The sequence below is a fragment of the Camelus ferus genome, chromosome 34, assembly GCF_009834535.1.
Source record: "Camelus ferus isolate YT-003-E chromosome 34, BCGSAC_Cfer_1.0, whole genome shotgun sequence".
NCBI lineage: Eukaryota > Metazoa > Chordata > Mammalia > Artiodactyla > Camelidae > Camelus > Camelus ferus.
Genome location: NC_045729.1, coordinates 5,355,004 through 5,379,193, shown reverse-complemented (window position 1 = coordinate 5,379,193; position 24,190 = coordinate 5,355,004). Strand labels below are relative to the sequence as shown.

Below are 24,190 nucleotides of genomic sequence, written 5' to 3'. Positions count from 1 at the left end.
TGGCAAGTCACCTGATCTCTCATGGGCTTCTCTATGCTTGCCTGTCGAGTAAGGGCATTGGAATACATAGTTTTTTCAGATCTCTTCCAGCTCTACAATTCTCAGATTCTATGAATAGAGAAGTAGTTTTGAACTATATTATTCATCTTTTTACAGAAAGTTATTTTTAAGCTATATGAAGCTTACACATTTTTAATTGGCCAAGAAATCAAGTATTTATTCAAAAATAAAAGAAAATCCAGTCCACAAATCGACCTCTACAAATAATTATTATAACAGAGAAGCATGCTGGGCATGGACCTCTGGTCTGATAAGGTTTGTACACAGTACCTGTATAAATCACACACTGATTTCTTAGCTAAATGAGGTCCTTCGGGTTATGCTGTGATTTTCAGTATTACGAGTGCAAAGGGCACATTCAGTGAATTTCCATGGCTGATTCTGCACAAGTAGTCATTTTGCATCTACAGCAAGCTGAGTCTATTTAAAGACAAAAATCCATTCACCAAAGTCACCTTCACAGATTTTCGCAAATGTGTAAGTTTAAGCAATGCTTAGAGTACACTAGATTGATTAGAGTTAAAAAAAAAAAAAAGACACTTTGAAATTGCACTTAATTTTGAACTAAACGTAAATTTACAAAGCAATGTGTGAGCCTTAGCACGCCCTTTCCATGCTGATCACATCAGGTTCCTTAGACAAAGCGGCAAAGGGGGTCATTAACTCCTAAAAGAGCAATTAGGTAAAAGTGCTGTAATTTACCAAATGTATAACGTATGATGCTTCTGGAAGGGTTTCAGTCTATGCAAAATCGGTAAAATAATAACAGATGTTTCTTAAAGGGAAACTAACAATTCAATCTTTTTCTTCTTTCCTTCTTTCCTTCCTTCTTTTCTTTCTTTCTTTCTTTCTTTCCTTCCATACTTCCTTCCTTCCTTCCTTCTTTGTATCATCTAAATTTAGAGTTCATTTCCTATAGAATATTACATTGGCCGATTTAGAGATTATATCTTGTTTCAAAAATACAACTTTTTAGTGCTGATTAAAATATAAGATTTCATAATTTTCAATTTTATGACCTAAATTCTTTGTATCTTCTTTTCTCTCTTAGGCAGCCTTTTCAATGCAATAGTTCTAACATATTTAACTCTATACATGCAAAAACATTCCTATCATCTGATGAGCATGGGCAATACCTCAAAGGTACTAGTAAATTGACTATATTTCAAAAAAAAAAAAAAAAAAAAGGAAGTTACTATAGTAATCCCACCAAGCCAGAAGGACAACATTCTAAACTCTGGAAATTTCCTTCTAGAGGGACTTAAACGTCTGTGCAGGCCATATTAAGAATTAAGGAGAAGACATATAGTGAGAAAACTGGGGATGAAAACACACCACACACCACTCATTTTAGTGGGTTGGCTTTGAAAAGAAGAAAATCATTTGAAATCAAGTAAAAATAGGTAGAAGTCATTCTCAAGAGCCCAGCAAAGGCAGAAGAGAAAGTTCCCGGGGAGAGGGGGGTGCTGAGCATGAAAGGGAGGGCAGACATGTGAGGGAAGCTGCTGTGGGAGAGCTGGGGCAACGGGCAGCACGAAGAGCGGACCGCCTCGGAGATGGGCTTCCCTTCCTGTGGGAGAAAACAGGAAGAGGGGAGGAAGAAGGAATAAGAAACAGCTGTGTGTTGAGCTGGACACTCTGCAAGATACTTTACAGAAATGTTATCATCTGGTCATTGCAAGGCCCCTGAGATAGACGGTGGTCCTTATTTTACAGACACCGTCAATAATTTATCTATTTACTTTACACCTAGATAACTGATCTAGCTATATGCCTCTCTACTAACAAGTGACAAAACAGCCTTTTAGGCCCTAAACTGATGTTCACCCCTATTTTACTGCACTGCCTCCCAGAGAAAAAGGCTGAGGAGTCAGGGTACGGACACTACAATACTGTATGACAGGACATGTGTGGAATCTAAAAAATAATACAAATGAAAGGCCATGCAAAACAGAAACAGTCTCACAGACGTGGAAACAAACTGGTGGTTACCAAATCGGAGCAGGAAGGGGGAGGGGCAAACCAGAGGGAGGGGATAAAGAGATACAAACTACTACGCATCAAATAGATAAGCAACGAGGATATGCTGTACAGCACAGGGAATTACAGCCATTATCTTGTAATAACTTTTAATGGAGTATAATCTGTAAAAATACTGAATCACTATGCTGTACACCTGAGACTAATATAATACTGTAAACCAACTATACTTCAATTAAAAAAACTTTTTTTCATTAAAAAAGAAGGAAATGGAGGATGAGAGTGACAGTGGCTTACTTCTATTTCAGCTGGACATATGTGGGATCTAAAAAAAGAAAAAAGCAGACACTAATGAACTTATTTCCAAAACAGAAACAGACTCACAGACACAGTAAACAAACTTATGGTTACTGGGGGGAAAGAGGGTGGGGAGGGATAAATTGGGAATTCAAGACTTGCAAATATTAACTACCATATATAAAAGAGGTAAACAACAAGTTTCTTCTATACAGCACAGGGAACTATATAGTCAATATCTTACAGTAACCTATAGTGAAAAAGAATATGAAAATGAATATATGTATATATATGTACGACTGAAACATTATGCTGTCCACCAGAAATTGACGCACTGTACACTGACTGTACTTCAATTTAAAAAAAATGTCAAGAGGACATGGAGTTGGAGGTTTAAGGAGAATATAGGAAACTTCATCTGTGATGCACAAATTAGTCTCTGGTGCAGCTTTTCTTTAATCTAGCTGTTACAGACTAGTTGTCGCTGAATAAAACTTTGGAAATCAAGTCCTATTGATTTAAATATACTCTTTCTTTATGTCTGCATAATTTTCTATCAGTTATGTTCTTGACACTGTTTCTCTGTCCTTCCATCTGTCAGTTAGAAATGCACGAGAAACCTATATAAAAGAACTCTCTGTTGGTATTTTTCATAAATCCATTTTAAAGCAGTTAACTATTACCCAATTTTTTTGTCTCAGCTCAGTTCGTCTTCACTGAGTTTCTTAGAGCACAACTTACAAGGCACGTCACAATCGGGCGAATCAAATCAAATCAAAGTCTACAAATATTTACTGGGCATGGATATTCTTGATGCAGCTTGACCAGATTCGCCTGGTTCTATGAAGATGATGGAGTAAACCAGGATGCTGACTGGTAAGTAAAAGAATCACCAAGAACAAAAATGGTCTGAAAGGACCTTCTGTCCTGCCAGGACTTAAATAGTGACAGCAGAGGTTCGGCTAGGAGCATCAGGACGAGGAGGCCAGCCAAGCAGGAGAGGACTGGCCAGTACTCCAGCCAGCTGGGGGCAGCACGAGGTCTGGACAGTGGGTCAGATAACAGCTCTAACAGGCAGAAGAGAAGAGCGTGTGCTCTCATCATGCACACAGATACATAAACGTGTGCTGGGACCTCAGTGGCAAATGCCAGTAGGCAAGAAGAGAAAAAAAGAACTACAGCTGTGAAAACTGACCCAGATAAGGCTCTGACCTTCCAGAGGCTAGCCAATAGCCCAGACAGACAGTCAAAAGTGAGTGCGGTCACATCAAGTTCTAGTGCAGCCTCGGTAGACACCCAAGGGAGCACCAGAGCAAGGAGAAGCATGACTGCAGGGAGTGGGACCCATTCATTCATTGTGGGGCCAAGTGACCAGTCTGTTGAAAGGCTGGAGGCAATGCATGAGGGCTAAGTAAAAGCGAGGCAGCGAGGCGGGGCCCCGGTAGCCAGCTGAGCTGACGTGCAACGTCGGACGTCAGGGCGCTGATGTGTTCAACCAAAGTTCAAGTTATAAACACAGCTGTACAGAAGGGACTGGTGCAGCACAGGCCGGATGGAGACTCCTCCCAGATTTCTGGGTCTCTTGGTCTATATGTCTGCAAGGCTAACTACACACCCCACCTTCCGAGCTTGGCGCGGAGGGGGTGGGGGTCGGAGAGGGCAAAACCTTCCCAGCTTCTCTCTGTCCCGGTTTGACTGACATTGGTCCCAGGCCAGACCGAACCTTAAGGGGACATGCTTCCCTGGGTACAGAGGAGGGGCTGAGGAACGTGAGCGAGCACAGAGGCAAATAGCTTCTGCCCAGTTTCATGCTTCCTGTTAGGTGTGGGTCAGCAAGGACAACAGCCTGCAGGCAGGTCCTGACCAGGACTGGGACACCTGCTGAGTTACTGGATTCTGGGAGTGTGACAGCTTCCCAGCTCGGGGGCCCAGGCAGACGTGGGAGAGAGAGAGGTCAGGCCAGGTCAGCAACCATAGCACCTGGGGCTCAGATCACCTTTCACAGTGACCCTTCAAAGCCTGGGGCCATGGGACCAAATTAGGGTGGCCCATTGGAGATGCCAGTCCATAGGCCAGGCAGGCTCAACAGGCTCTTCCTGTGTCCTTCATTCCAGCCCTCCCTTGGGGCTTGTTGAGCCCTGCTTAGTCCCTCTCTCTGCCTGATTGCTGCTTACAGAGTTCTGGAAGTTACTGTTAAACATTTTAGTATATATAGATCCCTATCGAAAGTTTCTTTGGTAAGCAGCAAACATTAAATATCAAAGGTCTTTAAATTAATAATGTTTTCTGAGTGCCCACTGTGTACAGATCCTTCACCTTCAGTGTGCTCTCAATGAAAAGACAGGTCATGATCTGCTCACTTCCATACATTTTCAGTCAGTAACATTTGAACATCTAAATACTCCTCTCTGCTCATTATATCCCTCCTTCACACATGGCACAGGCTCCTGGGGAGATTTGAAAAATTAGTCATTTTGACCAGGCTGAAAATTAAAACAAAAAAAAATCAGCCCCGACAGGTTTGGGGCTTTACCAAAGCAAATTCCTACTTCCAGAAATTCTTTGCTTTTATTTGTCAAGTAGCCCCAAGACTGCCCGGATTTGGAGAGAAACCCGGGCTGGTCTGTTAGCAATTTCTGGGGAAACGCCCCATTTTCTGGGAAATCTCAGTGGGTGATTGCCCAGTTTAAGTCCAGAGTTTCTCAGGAGTGGAAGGACAAGGGTGCTGAGGGTGTATTTCAAATCCTTCCTGGGACTGGGAGAAGCTGGCAATACCACAGGCACAACTCTTCTTCTTCACTGCTTCACCCCACCACTAGCCTTCACCACACACCACACACTACAAACACACACACAGACACAGATACACACAGCCTGTGAGAGCAGATTTTACTCCAATGTGAGGCCAAAGTGACTCTGACACTTACAACTAATCAAAAAGAATCTCAGGCAAGGATGTAAGAAAGCAGCTTAAGAAATGACGCAGTATGTCACGATGACCCGACCTAAATAATACAAACTGGTAAAGTGCTGAAGGCAGACAAGTGCTTCTAGTGTCAAAGGTGCAACCCTTGCTCTCCTGAGGGCTCAATGGCAGCTAAAGGAAGTCGCTGGGCCTGCGTCTGGATTGTGGAAGGCAAATAAATAAAAAAGGAAAGGCAGACGAGCCCACATCTAGGCAAGGATGAGCCAGATCCAGGCAAGGCTGGAAATTAAGGAAAACAAGGAGAATCTGAGAGAGGCAGACCGATGCTGCAAACCTGAACCAAGCAGCGGGCAGTGCTGAGATGGAGTAAATTACAGCGTGTACAATCTCCCTGGTCTGCACGTTCAAAAATGAATGAATTAAGGTGGGAAGGAAAGGGAGACTATGTTAATTCTACAAAGTAGTAAAATCAGTTTCCAAATCTGAAAAAAAATTATAGTCAGGCTCATTAGCTTATTAACATTTTGACTTCAATTTTTCAGGATTTAGAATGTGAACACAAATAACCCTTCAGAGGGAACATGTCATAATATCCCCTGTGCACACGTGAGCTCTGCCACTAATTAACAGACAGGATCTTCCGAAGGGCTGTTGCCACCTTCCTGGGTACAGGCTGTACTGTTAGAAGAAATGGGCTGAAACAAGGTGTTCCACCACCCAGAACCCAGGCTAATAACGGCTCTTAATGCCAATATTCTCTGACTTGGAAAGGACTGAAAATGCCTCAGTGTGAAGAGAGTTAATGGGGGTACGTGGAAAATTGGGGTGGGAAAGAGAGATCTGGGCACAGGGCCAGGTAAGCTCCTCTGTGAATGGTTTTTTGCTAAGGCTTCATCAAACTGCTGTAGGTCTCACTGTGTCAACTGTTCAGCTTGAGGAGCTTCTCAAAGGCCCTGGACACAGTGCAGTCGTGTTCCAATCCGGGTTAGCAAGATTAACCCAAGGGCAATAGGACAAGACCCTGAGAGTCTGAAGATTAACCAGCACTTGAAACGAAACAAAACAAACAAAAAAACCCAAACAACAACAAAAGCTTTAGAGGAGGGAGAGAACAGCTTGTAAACCCTTAGAAACGTATCTGCACAAGATTCTAGAATCAGGATTTCCCAAGAGCTCTGTGTGAACGCCCTATTTTGCTCAACCCTGGCTATTGCTGTAAAGCAAACATTTCTATGTTGCTGCATACTGTACTGACAAAGCACCTTGGAGTCATTTGCAGAATATGATCTGCAGTCCAGGTAAAGAAAGCAAACCGTTCAATTATAATCCATGCTGAATGCAGATGATCAAAAAAACAGCAAGTGTGCTTACCACAATCTCTGCATTTGTTTTATGGCAACATAAAAATATAGTGCCTACATGTTGTCCAGCGAAGTTGCCAAGTCTGTGCGAGGCTCTTTATGAGACAATAAAGAATACATTCAATCCGGTAAGAACACAGAAATTGCCACACTGGGTGGGCCAGCGTTCCTGCAGCTCTGTCATCTGCTGCCAGCACACCCTTCACAGGGAAGGGAGGGTTTGGTTGCATCTTCTCAAATCTCTTGCATCCTCCCAATTCTCTTCACGGTGGAACCTCTTTTTCATGGGCTCCTTAGCAGAATGCACACTCCAAACCTTTCAGCTCTGCTTAGTTACTAGGAACAGCTCTGCTGTTCACAAAACTGTTCCAATTCTTTCCAAATCCACCTTCCCAAAGTCAGGAGTTTCACAAAAGTACTTGCTATGCAAAATTGTAAGTCAGATAGTGAAATTTTTAAGCCTTCTTCTTTTCTGTAAGAAACTATATGAAAATATCCCAAAGGCATTTTTTAGAGCAATAGAGCATACTTGGAAAACTTTAAAGAATTTACTCAAGGGAGGTACAAAATACAGTCTTAAAAGACTTGGAGGTCTTAAATCTGGGGATTCCATTAGCCGTGTTGAGGACCGAGAATATTTTAAGCTCTAGAACTGAGTCGGTCTCTCGCTTTGCACAGCAATGACCCCAGTACCTGACCAACAGAGGCTCCCATTCAGTCTATGTTTGTTAAAAAAAAAAAAAAAAAGACTAATGTACTAGTTTATTCATATTTAATCTCCATCGATCAGGCCTGGTTAGAGGTAAATTAAAATATTATGACTTTTTCTTGAAGATTTCAGTTTTTCAGTATTTCCCTCTTCTTTCAAAACTTTTCCCATTACCATAGTAATAAGCTTTATGTCTTCATAGCAGCTACTGTTGTCCAGTGTTATGTATGGATTTACCTGTTTGGTTTTGGCCTGTCTCCTCCACCATGAGGCGAGTCCAGGATAGTGGTAATTTTTGTCCATTTGTTCAAACATAGTGTTAGTACTGGAACAGTACCTGGCATACGGTATGCATTCAGTAAGCACTTGCTGATTGGTGAGGGGATGGATTTTCTTCCCCGCATTTTCACCAACCAGACAGAGGGCAACGAGGCCAAGTGAAGGGAGGCCAGTCAGGCCAACCAAGAGATCCCTGCCCAGCCACGAGCACTTTCTTAATGCCCCCTGCCCAGCTTCCTTTTGCAATGTGGTTCTGACTACTGCACCTGTATTCCCAAACATTTGACAGTATAATGACTTGATTTTTTAATTTTTTAATTTTTTTTAACATTTTTTATTGATTTATAATCATTTTACAATGTTGTGTCAAATTCCAGTGTTCAGCACAATTTTTCAGTTATTCATGGACATATACACACTCACTGTCACATTTTTTTCTCTGTGAGTTATCATAACATTTTGTGTATATTTCCCTGTGCTATATAGTGTAGTCTATTTTGAAATCCCAGTCTATCCCTTCCCACCCTCCACCCCCCTGGTAACCACAAGTCTGTATTCTCTGTCTGTGAGTCTATTTCTGTCCTTTATTTACGCTTTGTTTTTGTTTGTTTGTTTGTTTTTGTTTTTGTTTTTTAGATTCCACATATGAGCGATCTCATATGGTATTTTTCTTTCTCTTTCTGGCTTACTTCACTTAGAATGACATTCTCCAGGAGCATCCATGTTGCTGCAAATGGCATTATGTTGTCGGTTTTTATGGCTGAGTAGTATTCCATTGTATAAATATACCACATCTTCTTTATCCAGTCACCTGTTGATGGACATTTAGGCTGTTTCCATGTTTTGGCTATTGTAAATAGTGCTGCTATGAACATTGGGGTGCAGGTGTCATCCTGAAGTAGATTTCCTTCTGGATACAAGCCCAGGAGTGGGATTCCTGGGTCATATGGTAAGTCTATTCCTAGTCTTTTGAGGAATCTCCACACTGTTTTCCATAGTGGCTGCACCAAACTGCATTCCCACCAGCAGTGTAGGAGGATTCCCCTTTCTGCACAGCCTCTCCAGCATTTGTCATTTGTGGATTTTTGAATGACGGCCATTCTGACTGGTGTGAGGTGATACCTCATTGTAGTTTTGATTTGCATTTCTCTGATAATTAGTGATATTGAGCATTTTTTCATGTGCTTTTTGATCATTTGTATGTCTTCCTTGGAGAATTGCTTGTTTAGGTCTTCTGCCCATTTCTGGATTGGGTTGTTTATTTTTTTCTTATTGAGTCGTATGAGCTGCTCATATATTCTGGAGATCAAGCCTTTGTCAGTTTCACTTGCAAAAATTTTCTCCCATTCCGTAGGTTTTCTTCTTGTTTTATTTCTGGTTTCCTTTGCTGTGCAGAAGCTTGTAAGTTTCATTAGGTCCCTTGATTTTTTAATTTTAAAATAAAAATAATACTAATAAATAGAATGTTCTATTTCCTTCTGTTCAATAATCAGGCAGGTCAGAGACACTCTAGTCTTCATACTAACAACCTGTTGCCATAGTAACAATAACAAACTTGGTTTCTCGGGGAAGGTGAAAAATCATTTTCAGCTGATAGATTGAGGGAACGGTCTCTCTTTTTTTTTCTTTTCTTTAACATTTTTTATTGATTTATAATCATTTTACAATGTTGTATCAAATTCCAGTGTAGAGCACAATTTTTCAGTTACACATGAACATATATATATCCATTGTCACATTTTTTTTTTCTGTGAGCTACCATAAGATCTTGGATATATTTCCCTGTGCTATACAGTATAGTCTTGTCTATCTATTCTACAATTTTGAAATTCCGTCTATCCCTTCCCATCCTCCTTTTTTTTTGTTTGTATTTACTGTGTTCATAAAAAAAAGACTTCCTTTAAAAACATAGTGGTCAATCATTATAATTGCTTTGATGTTTAATTTTTCCACAAAGACTTGTTTTAAAGGAGGTAATTCTTCTCATCAAGTGGAAGTCACAGCATCACCTTGATTCTACATAATCAACTTTATTTCCATTTTACAGATGGGTAAAGAGAAATACCACATTATGGGTGATCTATCTTCAGCTCAAAATGCAAATGACTGACTCAAATGATTAGAATTGTAATCGAATTAGATCTAACTAGAATCCAAAATTGATTTTAAAGCTCTCAAAAATGGTTTTAAATCCAAAAATGTAGTCCTTTTCTCTTTTTCTATTTGGTCTTACTTTCCAGTGACTCCATAAAATAGGGAGATTCAACATAGATGCCTATTAGTGAGATGAATGACAAAAGGAGAGATGGAAGTAAATGAATACAAGGTAAGCATTCAACAATGTTTGGGGCAAATTGGATTATTTTAGGCTAAATGCTGTTTGGGGAAATTATATATAAAGCTTTCACGGGGGGCACATTCTGGAACATATTTTGTACTCGAAGATGCAGGCAGATTCTTTAACTAGTAATTTTTTTCAGTATGTGTATGAAGCAGCATATAGCACAAAAGAATATTAAAATTACTTTTTTAATGAGTGAACTTGAATAACACTGGCTTTTATAATCACAGTCTAATATTTGATTTTCCTTTTTTTCAGGTTCAGTCTGCCTTTCCTGATATCTTTTACACTTTTTGAGAGCATTGGTCACGCCTTCCTCTTTATTTGCATACAATAGTCAAAATATGCTTATTAATTTATCACTTTCTCTAATAGATATGAAAGTAATTAGTGTTTCATTTTTCTTAAAAAACAATGCTTATTGAAATATTAGTTCTACTCTAAAAATAATGCACGTTCATTTTAGAGAAATGGAAAATAATAAAAAACAAAATTAAAATGTATTATTTTCCAACCTGGACATAACTTACCCTAACAACATTTAATAAATTTAATTTACTCATTTTTTCTTGGTGTATATAAACTATGCTCTTTAAAAAAAAAATCAAAACCACAATTGTCTCTGGCTCCATTCACTTGATGACAGTTAAACATTTTCTATTTGTGTACAGTTAGCACAATATAAAAACAAGGAATGAAAACAGAACACCTCATATTTTAAATTAGAATGAATCACAAACATATGTAATGTTCCTTCTAAAATGTATTTTTAAAACCACTCAGTTATTATTAAATTCTAATGCAATAAACAGAATTGCCTGAGGCCCTGCTCTTAAGAACAAAAAGAGGATGATCTTCAGGTCTTGGTGCATATTTCTGGGTTCTATCCGCCTATTCTTCCCGCTTCAATTGCAGCTTGTCCTCTATCAAGGAGGCCCAGGTACAAGGAAATGGACAGAGCTCAGCCCCTCCCATCATTTCCTTTCGGTAATCCACATATGCAGCTATCTGCTGTATCCCCCAACACAACGCTGCCTCACAGCTTCTTTGAGGCTTTCTTTTCAACACGTCCCAGGGCAGAGCCCCAGTTAGAATCACTAGCATCGCTAATGCAACAGTTCTCGCTCACATCACCACATCTTCTCTTTCACGGTATTAGTTTTCAGGAGTCATTTCATTTCGTGCTTTTTCAATTGGTTTATTTATTTGTTCTATTTTTAAAACAAAAGCTTTGACATCCTTTAAAGTAATGAAATGACTGAGTCACTCCTTATGAGCTATGAAAAAATACCTTCAATTTATGAAAGAAGGTAATATTTTACTGCATTATTTTACTTCTAAAAAAACAATCATTTTAAGTTTCTCAAAAAATTTGTAATTTAAAAAATGGAATAGAAGTCAGGTTAAAAATAAAAGAGCTGCATATAGCTTAATATCAAAAAAGCAAGTAACCCAATCAAAAATGGGCAGAAGACCTAAACAGATATTTTTCCAAAGAAGACATCCAGATGGCTAATAGGTACATGAAAAGATGCTCAGTATCACTAATCATTAGAGAAATGCAAATCAAAATATAATGAGGTATTACCTCACACCAGCCAGAATGGCCATCATTAAAAAGTGCACAAATAATAAATGCTGAAGTGGGTGTGGAGATAAAGGAATGCTCCTACACTGTTGGTGGAAATGTAATTTGGTGCAGTCACTATGGAAGACAGTATGGAGATTCCTTACAAAACTGGAAATAGATTAGCATATGATCCAGCAGTCCCACTCCTGGGCATGTATCTGGAGAAAACTACAATTTGAAAAGACACATGCACCCCAACGTTCACAGCAGCACAATTTATAACAGCCAAGACATGGAAGCAACCTAAGTGTCCATCAACAGAAGACTGGATAAAGAAGACTGGTGTATATATATACTGGAATATTACTCAGCCATAAAAAGAATGAAATAATGCCATTTGCAGCAACATAGATGGACCTAGAGATTATCATATTGAGTGAAGCAAGTCAGACAAAGAAAGACAAATATCATATGATATCACTTACATGTGGAATCTAAATATATATACATATAAACTCTATCTACAAACCAAAAACAGACTCATGGACATGGAAAACAAACTATGGCTACCAAAGGGGAAAGGGCGGGGAGGGATAAATTAGGGGTTGGGGATTAATAGACACACATTAGCATGTATAAAATAGATAAACAACAGGGACCAATCTATAGCACAGAGAACTATATTCAATTTCTTGTAATAACATATAATGGAAAAGAATCTGAAAAGAAAAAATATACATGTATGTATATGTATAACTGAATCACTTTGCTGTACACCTGAAACTAACATTGTAAATCAACTACACTTCAATAAAAAAATTTAAAAGCCACACACACACACACACACACACACACACACACACAAAAACAATAAAAAAATAAAAGAGCCAGGATTTTTGGTTTTCGGCACTTTTAAATTTCGTATGAATCTAGCATATTAAACAGAAAGTAAAATGTTTGATCTTATTGCTATTTGACCTACCATTCATATTTGCCTGGTAACTACCCCAGGCTAGTGGGGATTCCAGAGGCAGCGAAAAGTCACACATCCTGACTTAACTCCTCGGTCCCAGACAAACCAGGATGGTTGGTCCCCCTAAGTCTTGTTCAGCGAGATGAGCTATTTTTACCTGACAACTCATGTTCATGATGCTGGCAGTATTTTCTAGGGAGTGAAGAACAGTTTAAACAAATTAAACTTTTACCCATTTTATGGTCCGATTCCTGTCAAGCTTAACAGGAGGCTACTGTGGTCATTATGGGAGATGTTTTCGGCCCTCTGCATTTCTTGTAAGAATACACGATTTGAAACATGTTTGTTAATTGCTCAGAAGCTCATATGCTGATGCATGCATACAACAGCAACTTGATAAAACTGCAAGGGCTCCATTTCTCATTGCCTTTTGTTTCTGACTACTCTTAGCTCTGAACAGAAGGAAAGCCCGGACAATTCCAAACTTCATGTCTTTCAGGTGTGACTTTTTTTCCCTCAAAATCTTTAGTACTGGGGTCTCTACTAAAGCTAACATCTCCTGTAGTTCTCCAGAGCTGCTTCTCGGCACCAATGCAAGGCATCCACCCAGAGGCCTGAGAAAGACACTCTGGTGGTATCACAACTGGAGCACACCTGCCATCCTTCTGCCTGTTGGTAGAAAATAACCTACCCCTGGAAGGCTTCCCCCACTTTCCTTTTTTAGCAGATTTTGCTAGCAGTCTGTCCTCAAGCTGACCTTACCTTGGTGCTCTTCTGCTAATGCACTGCATTGTGGTGACTGCCTCTTCAATTCATCCCGGGGTTGAGGACTATAAGGCACGTAACAACATCTTGGTGCAGAGTCATATTTTGCTAATATGAAAATTTATTACTGTTCCCACACAGGGCACAGAAATATTTCATAACAGCTGGGGGAAAAGGTTTTATGACTTAAGGAAAAAAACCTGACATTTCCTTTTCAGCTCATACTAGTTTATAACTTGAGCCCAGGAAACTCGTTGCTTGAGCATCTCGAAAATGAAAGCTCATTGTTTTTGGTAAATCTCACCCGTATCCTATAATGTATGGCAGTTTCATATCTCCGACTTTAATGTCACTGTAGATTTGGAAGGCACTGTGACATTTTTATCACAATAAAAATATCAAAGACCAATTCTTTTTAATTCATCAGATACGGTTTTAAATTTAAATAGAGATCTTAGTTTGAATGGTGACGAAGATAATTACTGTAGGACCATATTTTATTTTTAGAAAACATTTCAAGAGAAAAACTACATCAAAGAGATTTTGGAACTTGTTTTGTACCTCAGATTAGAGAGGCACAATTTTAATGCCCCAATATAAGAGAAGATAAATGGGTTTTAAAAAGAATTCTCAGAGATGCACTGTAAATGACTAGATTCCTTAAAATTTGTCAGTTTATAAATATTATGTGAGGATTATGTTGGCTCCATATGGCTCTTTGAGGGTTTGAATTTCTTTGGAACGTTGGTGGCAGATGCATAAAAAAGGATTATTACATCAAGTTGTACAAGAAAGGCAATGTGGCCTCAAATTGTTCATCTTCTAGACTTTCTCATCAGTTAGATAAAGGTATAAGATTCAGCTCTGCCACTGACTGACCGGGCCACTTTGGATATGTTACCTAATCTCTTTAAGCCTTGGTTTTCTCATCTGTAAAATGGGGACGCTGTTATGAGAATTAGTTAAATAATGTACAAACAGCACTTAACACACTTCTGGTGTGTGTTAAGCACTTAGTAAACAATGAACACTATTAGTAGCTTCATTAATCACCAGAGATACTGGGATGCACAATGGAAGCAACATTCCTGAAGCCATCTCATGCTGCTGTCTCTTCAAAGAAAGCCCTCTCCCACTTATGACGACTGACAGCCCAACCAGAGTTCCAGGTACCAAACAAATGTGCTTTAATCTAAGAAACCTTCCCTGCTTCCCTCAACTGTATGTGAACATTCATTCTTTCATGCCCCAAATTCTTATCATTTGCCTACACTAAAATCCCAAAATACATAGAGGCCTTGGCATTTAGAATTCTTTGTGTTCTTACCACCTTGGGGGCAGGAGTTCTGTCTACTCATTTAGCCTTCCCCATCCTTTAAGCTCCTAATTGTACAGGAGCTGCCCCTTATGATTCGTGCTCTTTTTTTATATGCACAGACACACAATTTCAGATAACTGGTTGCATTAGTCAGTTTTGCTGCAGTAAAAATCAGTCTTCCAAAATCTCTGTGGCTTTCAACACAATCTTCTCTTTGTGGTATGCAGAACTCTCAGAAGACCCGCATGGTCTCTACCCCTTGGTGTTACTCCTGTGATTATGTTACCTCACATGGCAAAGGGATTTTGCTGATCACATGGGGCTCCCTGCCCTCTGGGTCCAGCCTGGGCATGTGCCCCTGTCCTGGCACTGGCCCTTCCTGCCCAGCTCTTTCACGCACTGCCCAGGGTGCCTGGGAGCACCACACTGGACCCCTCTTATGAAACCAGTGGTGCACATGCCTGGGCCCTGCTGGCTGCCCAGGGGCCTCCTCTTTATTAATCAGCTGACTTGAAGATAAGGAGACCTTGGTGGACCTAACCTAATTACATGAGCCCTTTAAAAGCCAAATGTTTTTCTCCAGCTGATGGTCAGAGACTTGCAAGATTCAAAGTGCTATCGTTGGTCTGAGGATAAGAGATGCCACACTGAAAAGTCCCGAGAACAGCCTCTGGGAACTGAGAGCAGTCCCTGGCCGACAGTCAGCAAGAAAATGGAACTTCAGTCCCACAACCAAAAAGAAATAAATTCTGCCAATGCCAATTCTGCCAGTGAGCTCAGAAGAGAACTCCAAACCGCAAATGAGAACAGCAGCTGACACCTTGATTTCAGCCAGTGAGACCCAGAGCACAGTACTCCATAGCTCTGTGCCCAGACACCTGACCGGCAGAATCTGTGAGATAATACATTGTGGTTTTAAGATGTTAAGTTTGTGGTCATCTGTTTGCAGTAATAGAAAATGAACGCACACTTGTTTACATTTTGGCAGCTTTGTGTTGGCAGCTACCAAAATCCTGCTCAGCTCTGCTCTACATGTCTTCATGTTCCGGGATCCATATTGAAGGTGCTTCCCTATTTGGGACATTCATATGACAGAGGGAAAAGATAAGTGAACTGACAAAACCCATGATGCCTCCTAAAGGATGTAGTGTGTCCATCACAACTGCTCACACTCCGATGGCCAAAGCAGGTCCAAAGGCGATGGGGCAGGATGTATCATCTTCTTATAAAAAAGGGGAGATTGAATAGTATTGAAAAATATTACAACCTACCACCCTGAAACGTTGTAACTGTGGCCTAACTGGAAAGGGCAGAGTCTCTGGGATCAGGAGGACTTGAATATGAATTTTGGTACCACGACTTTACTGGCTGTGTGACCAGGGAGGAGTTAGGAAATTTCTCTGAGCTTCTGTCTCTTAAGTGGTAAATCCCCATCTTACACGGTGGGTATGAATGTTAAATGTACCAGTACGATGCCTGACGGATACTCTAACGTGTGCTGATAAGTATTAGCCTCAGCCTCTTACCTCAGGGATTAACCGGAATGTAATTCTTCCAAAGGGAGAAGTCAGGGATTGGAAGCCACACCTACACACCTCCCTTCCCTCGTTTTCCCAATAAAATGAATGCAGAGCCCCAAATGCGTAATTCCTCTGCACACTCTCTGAACGTTGTAGTAACAAATGGCTTAGAGTAAAGGGAATACAGTGTTACTCTTCTTCTTCTGGAGACTGTTAAACGCAGTCAATATCAGAGGTGGGATTACTGTATAATTACCCTTCTAAATCGATGACTCACTTTAACAGCTATTTTTGGCTTATGAAAATATTGTCATATAGCAATAGTTATTATAGTTGGAAAACTGGCAAATCCAACGGTCAATAATACTTTGTTCTCACACTGTTTGGACTTTCTTTTTAACATGCGCAGGTGGTTTTAAATACTATTTCAGGTTTCTAGTTCAGAGATATCTCTTTTAAAAGTAACTATTGTTAGTTGTTATTTTTTAAGTAAACTCTATTATTTAGAGTTTCAACTTTTTTCTTACATAAAATAACCCTCTCTCTCTCTCTCACACACACACACACACAATGAATTCAGTACTTTCTTCAGCAGAAGAAAAAAGTCAAGTGACTCCAAAACTCATCAGATGAAGATAATGTGTGAGCAGGGAGAAGTTAGGAAATTTCTGACTTTTAATGGTCAACATTTTGGTGTGTATTCTTCCAATTTTTTCCTTGAATAAATAAATAGGCAGACTGTATGTGCGTATACACACACAAATACTTACACATATATAATATATGTTTGTGTCTCTGTATATTTACATATATTTCTTTCACAAAAAATGGGGTTATATATTCTATTCTACTTTCAACCTGCTTTTTCATGTAGTTATATTAATATATATACTATTGTTTTAAAGATTTCATTTAATGATTTTATGTGTATTTTTCAACCAGTACTTTATTATTGGATATTTAGAAGATTTGTTACTTTTCTATTATGTAGTCTCTGAAACAGAGCTTCCACTAGCCCATACATGTGAATTAGAAGAAGCCAAGGTATAAGGCTTGTTGGCCAGAGCACAGTTCGATTTTGGTTCTGCTCATTCCTTTGATCAGATCCCATCTATATGAGGGCTCTCCTGTTAAATTTCCAAATGTATGCTGGACATGCTAAAGAACAGTAAGCACAGAGTCCCTCTCAGCATGGCTGAGCCTTTTCTTGGAATTTCCAGCCACTTTGTACTATCAAGTTACCAGATGGTCTGTACGAGTACCTACATCTTGGTTTATTAGCTGCCCTTTCCACGCTTTGTCTTCATCAACCAGTTAATTTCTCTGTGAAAGGACATCAAAGCTGGGTAAAAGGCTACAGACTTCACAGGTCACTGATGCACAGAGTGCCCCCATGTCCAGTGTCATCACAAAGGTGCTCGTGATTAAAGCACTCAGGTACTTTTTTATTTTTCGAAAACAAAAATTGAAAAAGACAGCTTTGTGTTATGATTCTTCCTTTGCTTCCGACCACCAAAATAATTGCTCATAGTCTCCTAAGAATTGGCAATAATGACTCACTCTCAAAAGCCCTGAATGAAGCCACTGTTACAGAAACATGACTGCCTTTATGCATGAAACAATTACATTTTTAATACCACATAGAATTAAATGTAAGTCTCCATCTGCCTCTGTTAAGAGCTCCCTTTGAAGAGACTGAGAGGCAAATTACCAGGAGCTGGTGGACACTGACCTCTAGATAGGCTCCTCCTGGGCTCAGACGGCAGCTCCTCTGATAAATGTGTTCCTGTTGGTCTCTTCAGAGAGGAGCTGTTAAAGGAAAGGGAAGATTATTTGCAAGTAGGTAGGAAAATGTTCCAACAAAAGAATGAAATGAAGTAATTAGCGTCCGTCACTGCATAAGCACCAGCACTGTGCCCAAACCTTCAGGCTGCAGTGAGTGAGGAAAAGGGTGCCGTTCCCACTGCAAGGCAGAGTCACCTGCAGCCGCTGACCAGTCACGGGGCACCCCTTCTTCACTCTGGGGAGGATTGGAGGTGGGGAGGCTGCAAACTTGTCCTAGGATATTTCTCATCTTAATAGAACCTTTTAAAATGGGGACCACTTCTTAAGGGAGGACTATGCAAAATGACAAACCCAAAGGGGGACTAATTCTTTTTAACATGATCTGACCCTTTAAAAGTAGAAAGTTCAGATTATTTGTGGGCTGAAGTTAGCTGATCATCAGTTTTGACTGCATGTGAGGTAGACCTATGGCTCAAGAAAGCCCAGAAACCTGACCAACATGCTATCCTGCTGAGCCTGAGGTCTGACAGGAATCCCAAAGCTATGACATAAGCCTTCTTACACCTGATTTGTGCTGTATTATTTTGGACAGTGACGGGAGGTCATGGGTTGTCTATTTCTTACAGACAATTTGACACCGTGGACAGTTGGAAAATGTGATCAGACAAATGGACAACTGGAAAATGTGTACGGCAGAAGGATAAAAAAGGATGTCTGGGTACGACCCTAGTTAGCTATAAGTTAGCTTTGTCCAAGAGACAGATGGTGGGGCTGCTACCCGGAATGAGGTTACCTCATTTTTGCCTTGAGGAGAGACTGGAAGAAAGGGAGCTGGTGGGTTTGCTCAAGGGCTGGGAGAGCTTATATGAAATTGGATGCCACCAGCTAAGGAAAAAAAAGCAGTTAACTTCCATCCAAACCAAAGGGTTTATTTAAAGAATAGGGGTAGTGGGACGTGGAGAAGGACAAGAGTTAAGCAGAGTGAGAAGAAAAGAGAAAACAGAAGAGACAGGAAACACTTGCATTTTAAGGTCTTTCGTAAACTCCCTGGCTCCTTACCTCTCTACCTTGTCTCAGGTCTGACGCTAAACACTGCCCTTAGGAAGCCTCCTGCCCCCAGCCTGCATGAGACACCCTTATTGGACTCTTGGAGCTCCCAGTGTCCCCTCTTGTCACAAAAGTCTCCAATGGCCTAAGTTGGCTTGTTTGTCCATCCAGTAGACGCTGAGCCTCGTGAGTTCAGTGATGTGCCCACTGGGCTCCCTGCTGTGGTCTGTGCCTGAGGAACAATGCCTGGGGGTACTGCTAGTGTTCAGAAAGCATGCTGGATGAATAAACTGCAGGGGGAGGGTGCAGGGGTCACAAGCAGAGAGGAGAGCCTAATCAGAGAGGAGCAGATTCATGGGGATGGACAGCGTCCACAGGTGGAGAACTGTCACAGTCTGGGGACTTAGACGAGCAGCACAGAGTGAGTGAGAAAGCCACAACAAGATGGAGCCTGAGGGGTGAGCGGGGTTGGTCACTAACGGGCCCCCCAAATCACGTGAGGGAGAGAGAGAGAACACTGGCAGGAAAAGCGGGAAGTGCTGTGATTAAATCTGTATGTTTAGAAAGAGGAATTTTGCTGCAGCCCAGAAAACAGATTGGAGAGGGGCCAGCATGGAGACAGCAAGCCCGTTTGGAAGACCGTTGCAGGAACTGATGGGAGATATCACCGTGGGCTGAACCATAACAGTGCAGAAAGGATGGAGACGTGGTTGAATTTAAGAAATACTTCAAAAGCAGAGTTGACGGCTTTGATGTTGACTGGAGAATAAGGAAGAAAGAGGAGAAGTTAAGACTGATACCTCTGTTTCAGGCTTGAGTAAGTGGATTCTCAGTGGTACCGTTCACTAAGGCAAGAGAAGTAGGAGAAAGGGTATTTCTGCATTTGGGTAAGTTCAGTCTCAGGCAGGTCGAAGTCGATGTGCCTGTGGAATATCCAAGAGGACGCGCCCAGAGGCAGGTAGATAAGCACGTCTCGAGAGCTCAGGTGAAGAACGGGGCTGGAGACACAGAGCTGGTGGTCGTGGGCAAAGAGGTGGTAATGGGAGCCGTGGAAATTGATGGGATTGCTCAGAGGAGGAGGTGGAGGGAGGAGACAAGAAGACTCAGGACTCCGAAGATCAGACACCCTGTTTAAAGTGCAGAAGAAAGGAGCCTAAAAAGAATGGTGTGATGGAGCAGCCTACGAGATAGAGAAGCGTCACAGGAGCTGAGGGGAGAATTCATTTCAAGTAGAAGGAGTGGACTAAATATTCAAAGTCTGCAAGAAATTAGGCTGACAACTGAGACACATCTATCAAATTTAGCACCAAGGAAGTAATTCGTAACCTTGATGAGAACAGCTTCAGTAACACTTGGTGGACAGAAGCCATATTCCACTGTGTTGAGAAGTGAGCAGGAGGGAACAATATGAGTACAGTGAATATGGACAAATATTTCAAGAAGTTTGACTATGAAGGGGCAAGTACGCTTACAGTTTTCAAAGCCCTTAAACATTCAACTTTTATAGGAAGAAATAATGGGCAACAGGGGACTCAGGAAGAGCAAAGAGCAAAACAGATCCCCAAGAGCAAAACCTCGGAGGTGGTGGTCCCACAGACAGAAAGCAGAGGAACTGACTCTGCTGGGAACGTTGCATGTAAACTCTGGTATGTTGGATGGTGTTTTGCCAAGTGAAGATACACAAAAGCAACTGGAAAGAGAAGAGTGGTTCACTGATGGAGGGGCTCTGGCTGAGACAGACATTGAAAGAGTTCTATGCAGTAGTGGCAGCCGAGACTGTCCACGGGAGTAAGACTCCCAGGGAAAGGGTGGGAATGAGAGGGACAGAAGAGTAAGGACAGTGATGCCAACAGTCCACTGGTATTTGTCACCTAGGAACTTCTCCTGACTGGACAACTGGATAAGGGAAGTCAAGAAGTCATTTCTGTGCAGACATTTAACCTTTACTGAATTATCCTGAGTACAGAGAAACCTACATTTCTGCTTATTAAAGACAAGTTAGCACTCCCCCACCTCCACGCCAGACTGCGAGTCGTGCAATACTCCTGACTTTACAACTTTGCGTTTTCTGTGATATGTCATTTCTACGAACAATGTATTTCTCACCATAAACTACTATTTTCAATAACGAGTAAAAGTATGAAAAATGCAAACAGAGGGTTCACCCCAGGCTCTCTCTGAATGAATGCTGAAAGGTGTGTGTTTGGGCAAGAGCCAACATGTGGGTGACGAAGCTTAGAGGACATGCAGTGCTGTGTTAGGAGCTGAAGCTAAAAGGTGGGTGGAAATCAGATCCCTGCAGGCCCCTAATAGTCTGCTAAATACTTTTAGCTTCATTCTGTAGACAACGGAAACACATTGAGTTATTGAGAGTAGAGAGTGAGAGGCTTAGATCTGAGATTTAGGAAGGTAATGCCGGTGGTTAGTAGGCTCCTAAAAAAATATTTGCTAACTGAATGGAGAAAAGATGACTGGAGCCCAGGGAGTCAGATAAACGGTACTGTTACTGTTTGAAAGATAATGGGAGATAAGGTGGATGGTCTCTCACTCGGTGCAATCGGGGACTGAATGTGATCAGTCATCTGCTTTAATAAGCAGGGAATTGAAAAAAGATATATACACTTACTGTAGATATTACATTTTAACCTGAGACATATACAGGTACATTCATCCAGCAATTGTATGGTAGAGCGCCAAGGTCCTTCCCTGAGTACAGGTCTGCTAATTGGAGTTGTATTATTTTATCATTTTTTTTTCTTGTATGAGCTACACTCATGTTTCTGTTTCTTTAAGTCAAAGCAAAAGGCAATCAGAGTGCAGAATCTGAAAGTCATTGTTTATAAGATTTTCCCAGTCACGTTTGGTTCACCTTTCCCATACTTACTTGGATTATAATAATATTTTCAGCCACTCACTCTCACCAAGTCTTTCCAAAGTATTCAACTTAGTTTTCATAGGAACAGCTCTCTTTTACGCTCATGTTTCATTGGTTTACATGATAAAATACTGTAACATAATAAAAGGTGCAACTGCACTGACTGCCTTGTGAACAAAAGACAACTGTTTCTTGGTAAACACACAACTAAATTTGTAGGACCAGGAAAGTTCAATGCACCAGACAATCTCCTGCTAGTCTCCAGCTGTAAGTCTGAAAGAGGATCGGACAGTATAGTTAATGAGGTGATTTGGCTAACTGGGGACTGGCTCACAGGGCTTCTACTGTGAGGATGTGAGCTACGGCAACAGTGGGGAGAGAGAGGAGAGGATGAATTGAAAAGACATCAAGACACCAGCTTTGGAAATAAATAGGCTTGAGTTCAATTCTGACTTCACCACCTATTTGTGAACCTCAAAGTTTCTGTTTTCTCACATGTAAAACAAGAATAACACAAAGTGTACTGAAAGATTGATTGGGAAAGTGCAGCTAATGTACTTAGCAACGTGCCTGACATAAGTAAGTAATCAATGATATTAAATCAATAGAAGTTTATGTTGAATTTAGGGAAGCAAAGAGTCAGTGATGACTCCCAATTGTCTCCCTTGGCTGAATAAAAGATAATAAGACAAAAAGATAATACCACTAACTGAAATAAAAGAAATAAGTGTTTGGCAGGTAACATAATAAAGTTAGTTTTGGATATATTGAGTTTCCTGGTGTGACAGCCATATGGAAGTGACTAGAAGGCAGCTGGAGATATTATTCTGGCTTTCAGTGAAAAGTCTTGGTTAGTAATATCAACATGAAATCATCCATATAGAAATGATAAATGAAGCCATGAGAATGGACAGGTTTGGGCAGAAAGAGAGTTGGGGACATGGCAGGCTGGTCAGGGCAATACACAATCAGAAGTGTGGCAAAATCCAAGGCACAAGAGGGACCAGCTGGGTAGTGAGGCAGCAGTGGCATGTGCAGGAGGTTACAGGTCTAGATGATTAGATGTGTTCTGTGTCTTGCTCATCATCTCAGTACAGCCTCCAAAGTCTGAAGCAATTTTTTTCCCACTGGAGGCATCTCAACGCTCTCCAGGTAGCACTGGAAGAGTAGGCAGCTATGAAAGTGATTTCACAGTAGTTTGAAAGGGAAGCAAGACTGAGGGGAATTTTCTTTGTAACAGAGAAGCCTTGAACATGTTTTAAGCCTGAGGGGAGGAAAACAGTAGCAAGAGAAATTTCTTTTAAAAATTAGAAATCAAAACTGGTTTTCTCTCTTATATGAGATTGTAGGTGTTCATCTTGGTTCTTTTCTGTGTCTTCCAAATTTTCTACGTTGACTGTATAAATCCTGGACTCAGAAAAAAAAAATACTATTTCCTTCAACATGAGATAGGAGACTGGGGATGGTCTGTGAGACAATGTTCCAGAAAAAGTGAATGGGGGTGGGTTTGAGAACATAGGTGGAGAAGAAAGCTTGGGAAGGGGACAGGGACACTTCTCCCACTGACAGAAGACAGAAAAGAGGAGGACTGAAGGTTCAGAAATTCTGAAATGGAGGTAAGAAAATATGAGGAAAATCACATCACTGGACCTCTACATTTTTTAAAAGTAATTTAGGAGGCAAGGTCGTCTGCTAAGCCTAAGGAGGAAAGATAGAACTAGACATACAGAAAGAGTAAAGATGCTGTTAAAACCTAATATGATGAACAGAAAAAAGGTTTAATTTGAAATTGATAAAAATATTTCCAAAGAGCCAGGAGACCTAGCTGAGGCTGGATACGATGTGTCCGTAGTGGAGCCAGGTGCTGAGTGAGCTCCCGTGGCAACAGTTAACAGTCCGGGAAGGGCGGCAGCAGGCAGAGCTCCCCTGGCAGGTGTATGGGGTCGTGGATGAGGACCTCTAAGGTGGCCTTCACTCCCATCAGGCCTGCTCCTCTTTTTATCTCTCTCCGGCAACTACCGCCATGCCCTTTGGCTCCTTGCAGAAAGCCTGGAATCAGGCTAGATTCTTCCTTCTCTTACTTGAACCCCATCGAAACCATTCCCAAGGTCTGCCACTTTTTCTCCTAACTCTTCTTCTGCCTTCACTGTCACCACAGCTGCTGAGGCCACTATCATTCTCTTGCCTAACCATGTCCTTGGTGTCCAACGCTCTTCCCTGTTTCTGCCTCACTCAGTTACATTCTTTCACTGTCTTGGTCTTACAACAAACAAAACAAACCAACCACATCAGGCATTGTTTCACCCTTTTAAGAAGCTTAAAAGGCCTCCGATTTCTCCTGGAATAAGGACCGAAGTTCTCAGCACAGCTCACCGGGTCCTCAA

General features: G+C 41.0%; 1 protein-coding gene across 17 annotated transcripts in view; it reads right to left on the bottom strand.

The window, feature by feature from the left end:
• LMNTD1 (lamin tail domain containing 1) overlaps window positions 1-24,190 on the bottom strand; it is a 312,291-nt gene that overhangs the window by 70,174 nt on the left and 217,927 nt on the right. For all 17 annotated transcript variants that reach the window (XM_032473196.1, XM_032473194.1, XM_032473195.1 and 14 more), the window contains one exon: window positions 17,832-17,908. In XM_032473196.1, coding sequence (XP_032329087.1) covers window positions 17,832-17,908 — 77 coding nt within the window. The remainder of the gene's footprint in view (window positions 1-17,831; window positions 17,909-24,190) is intronic.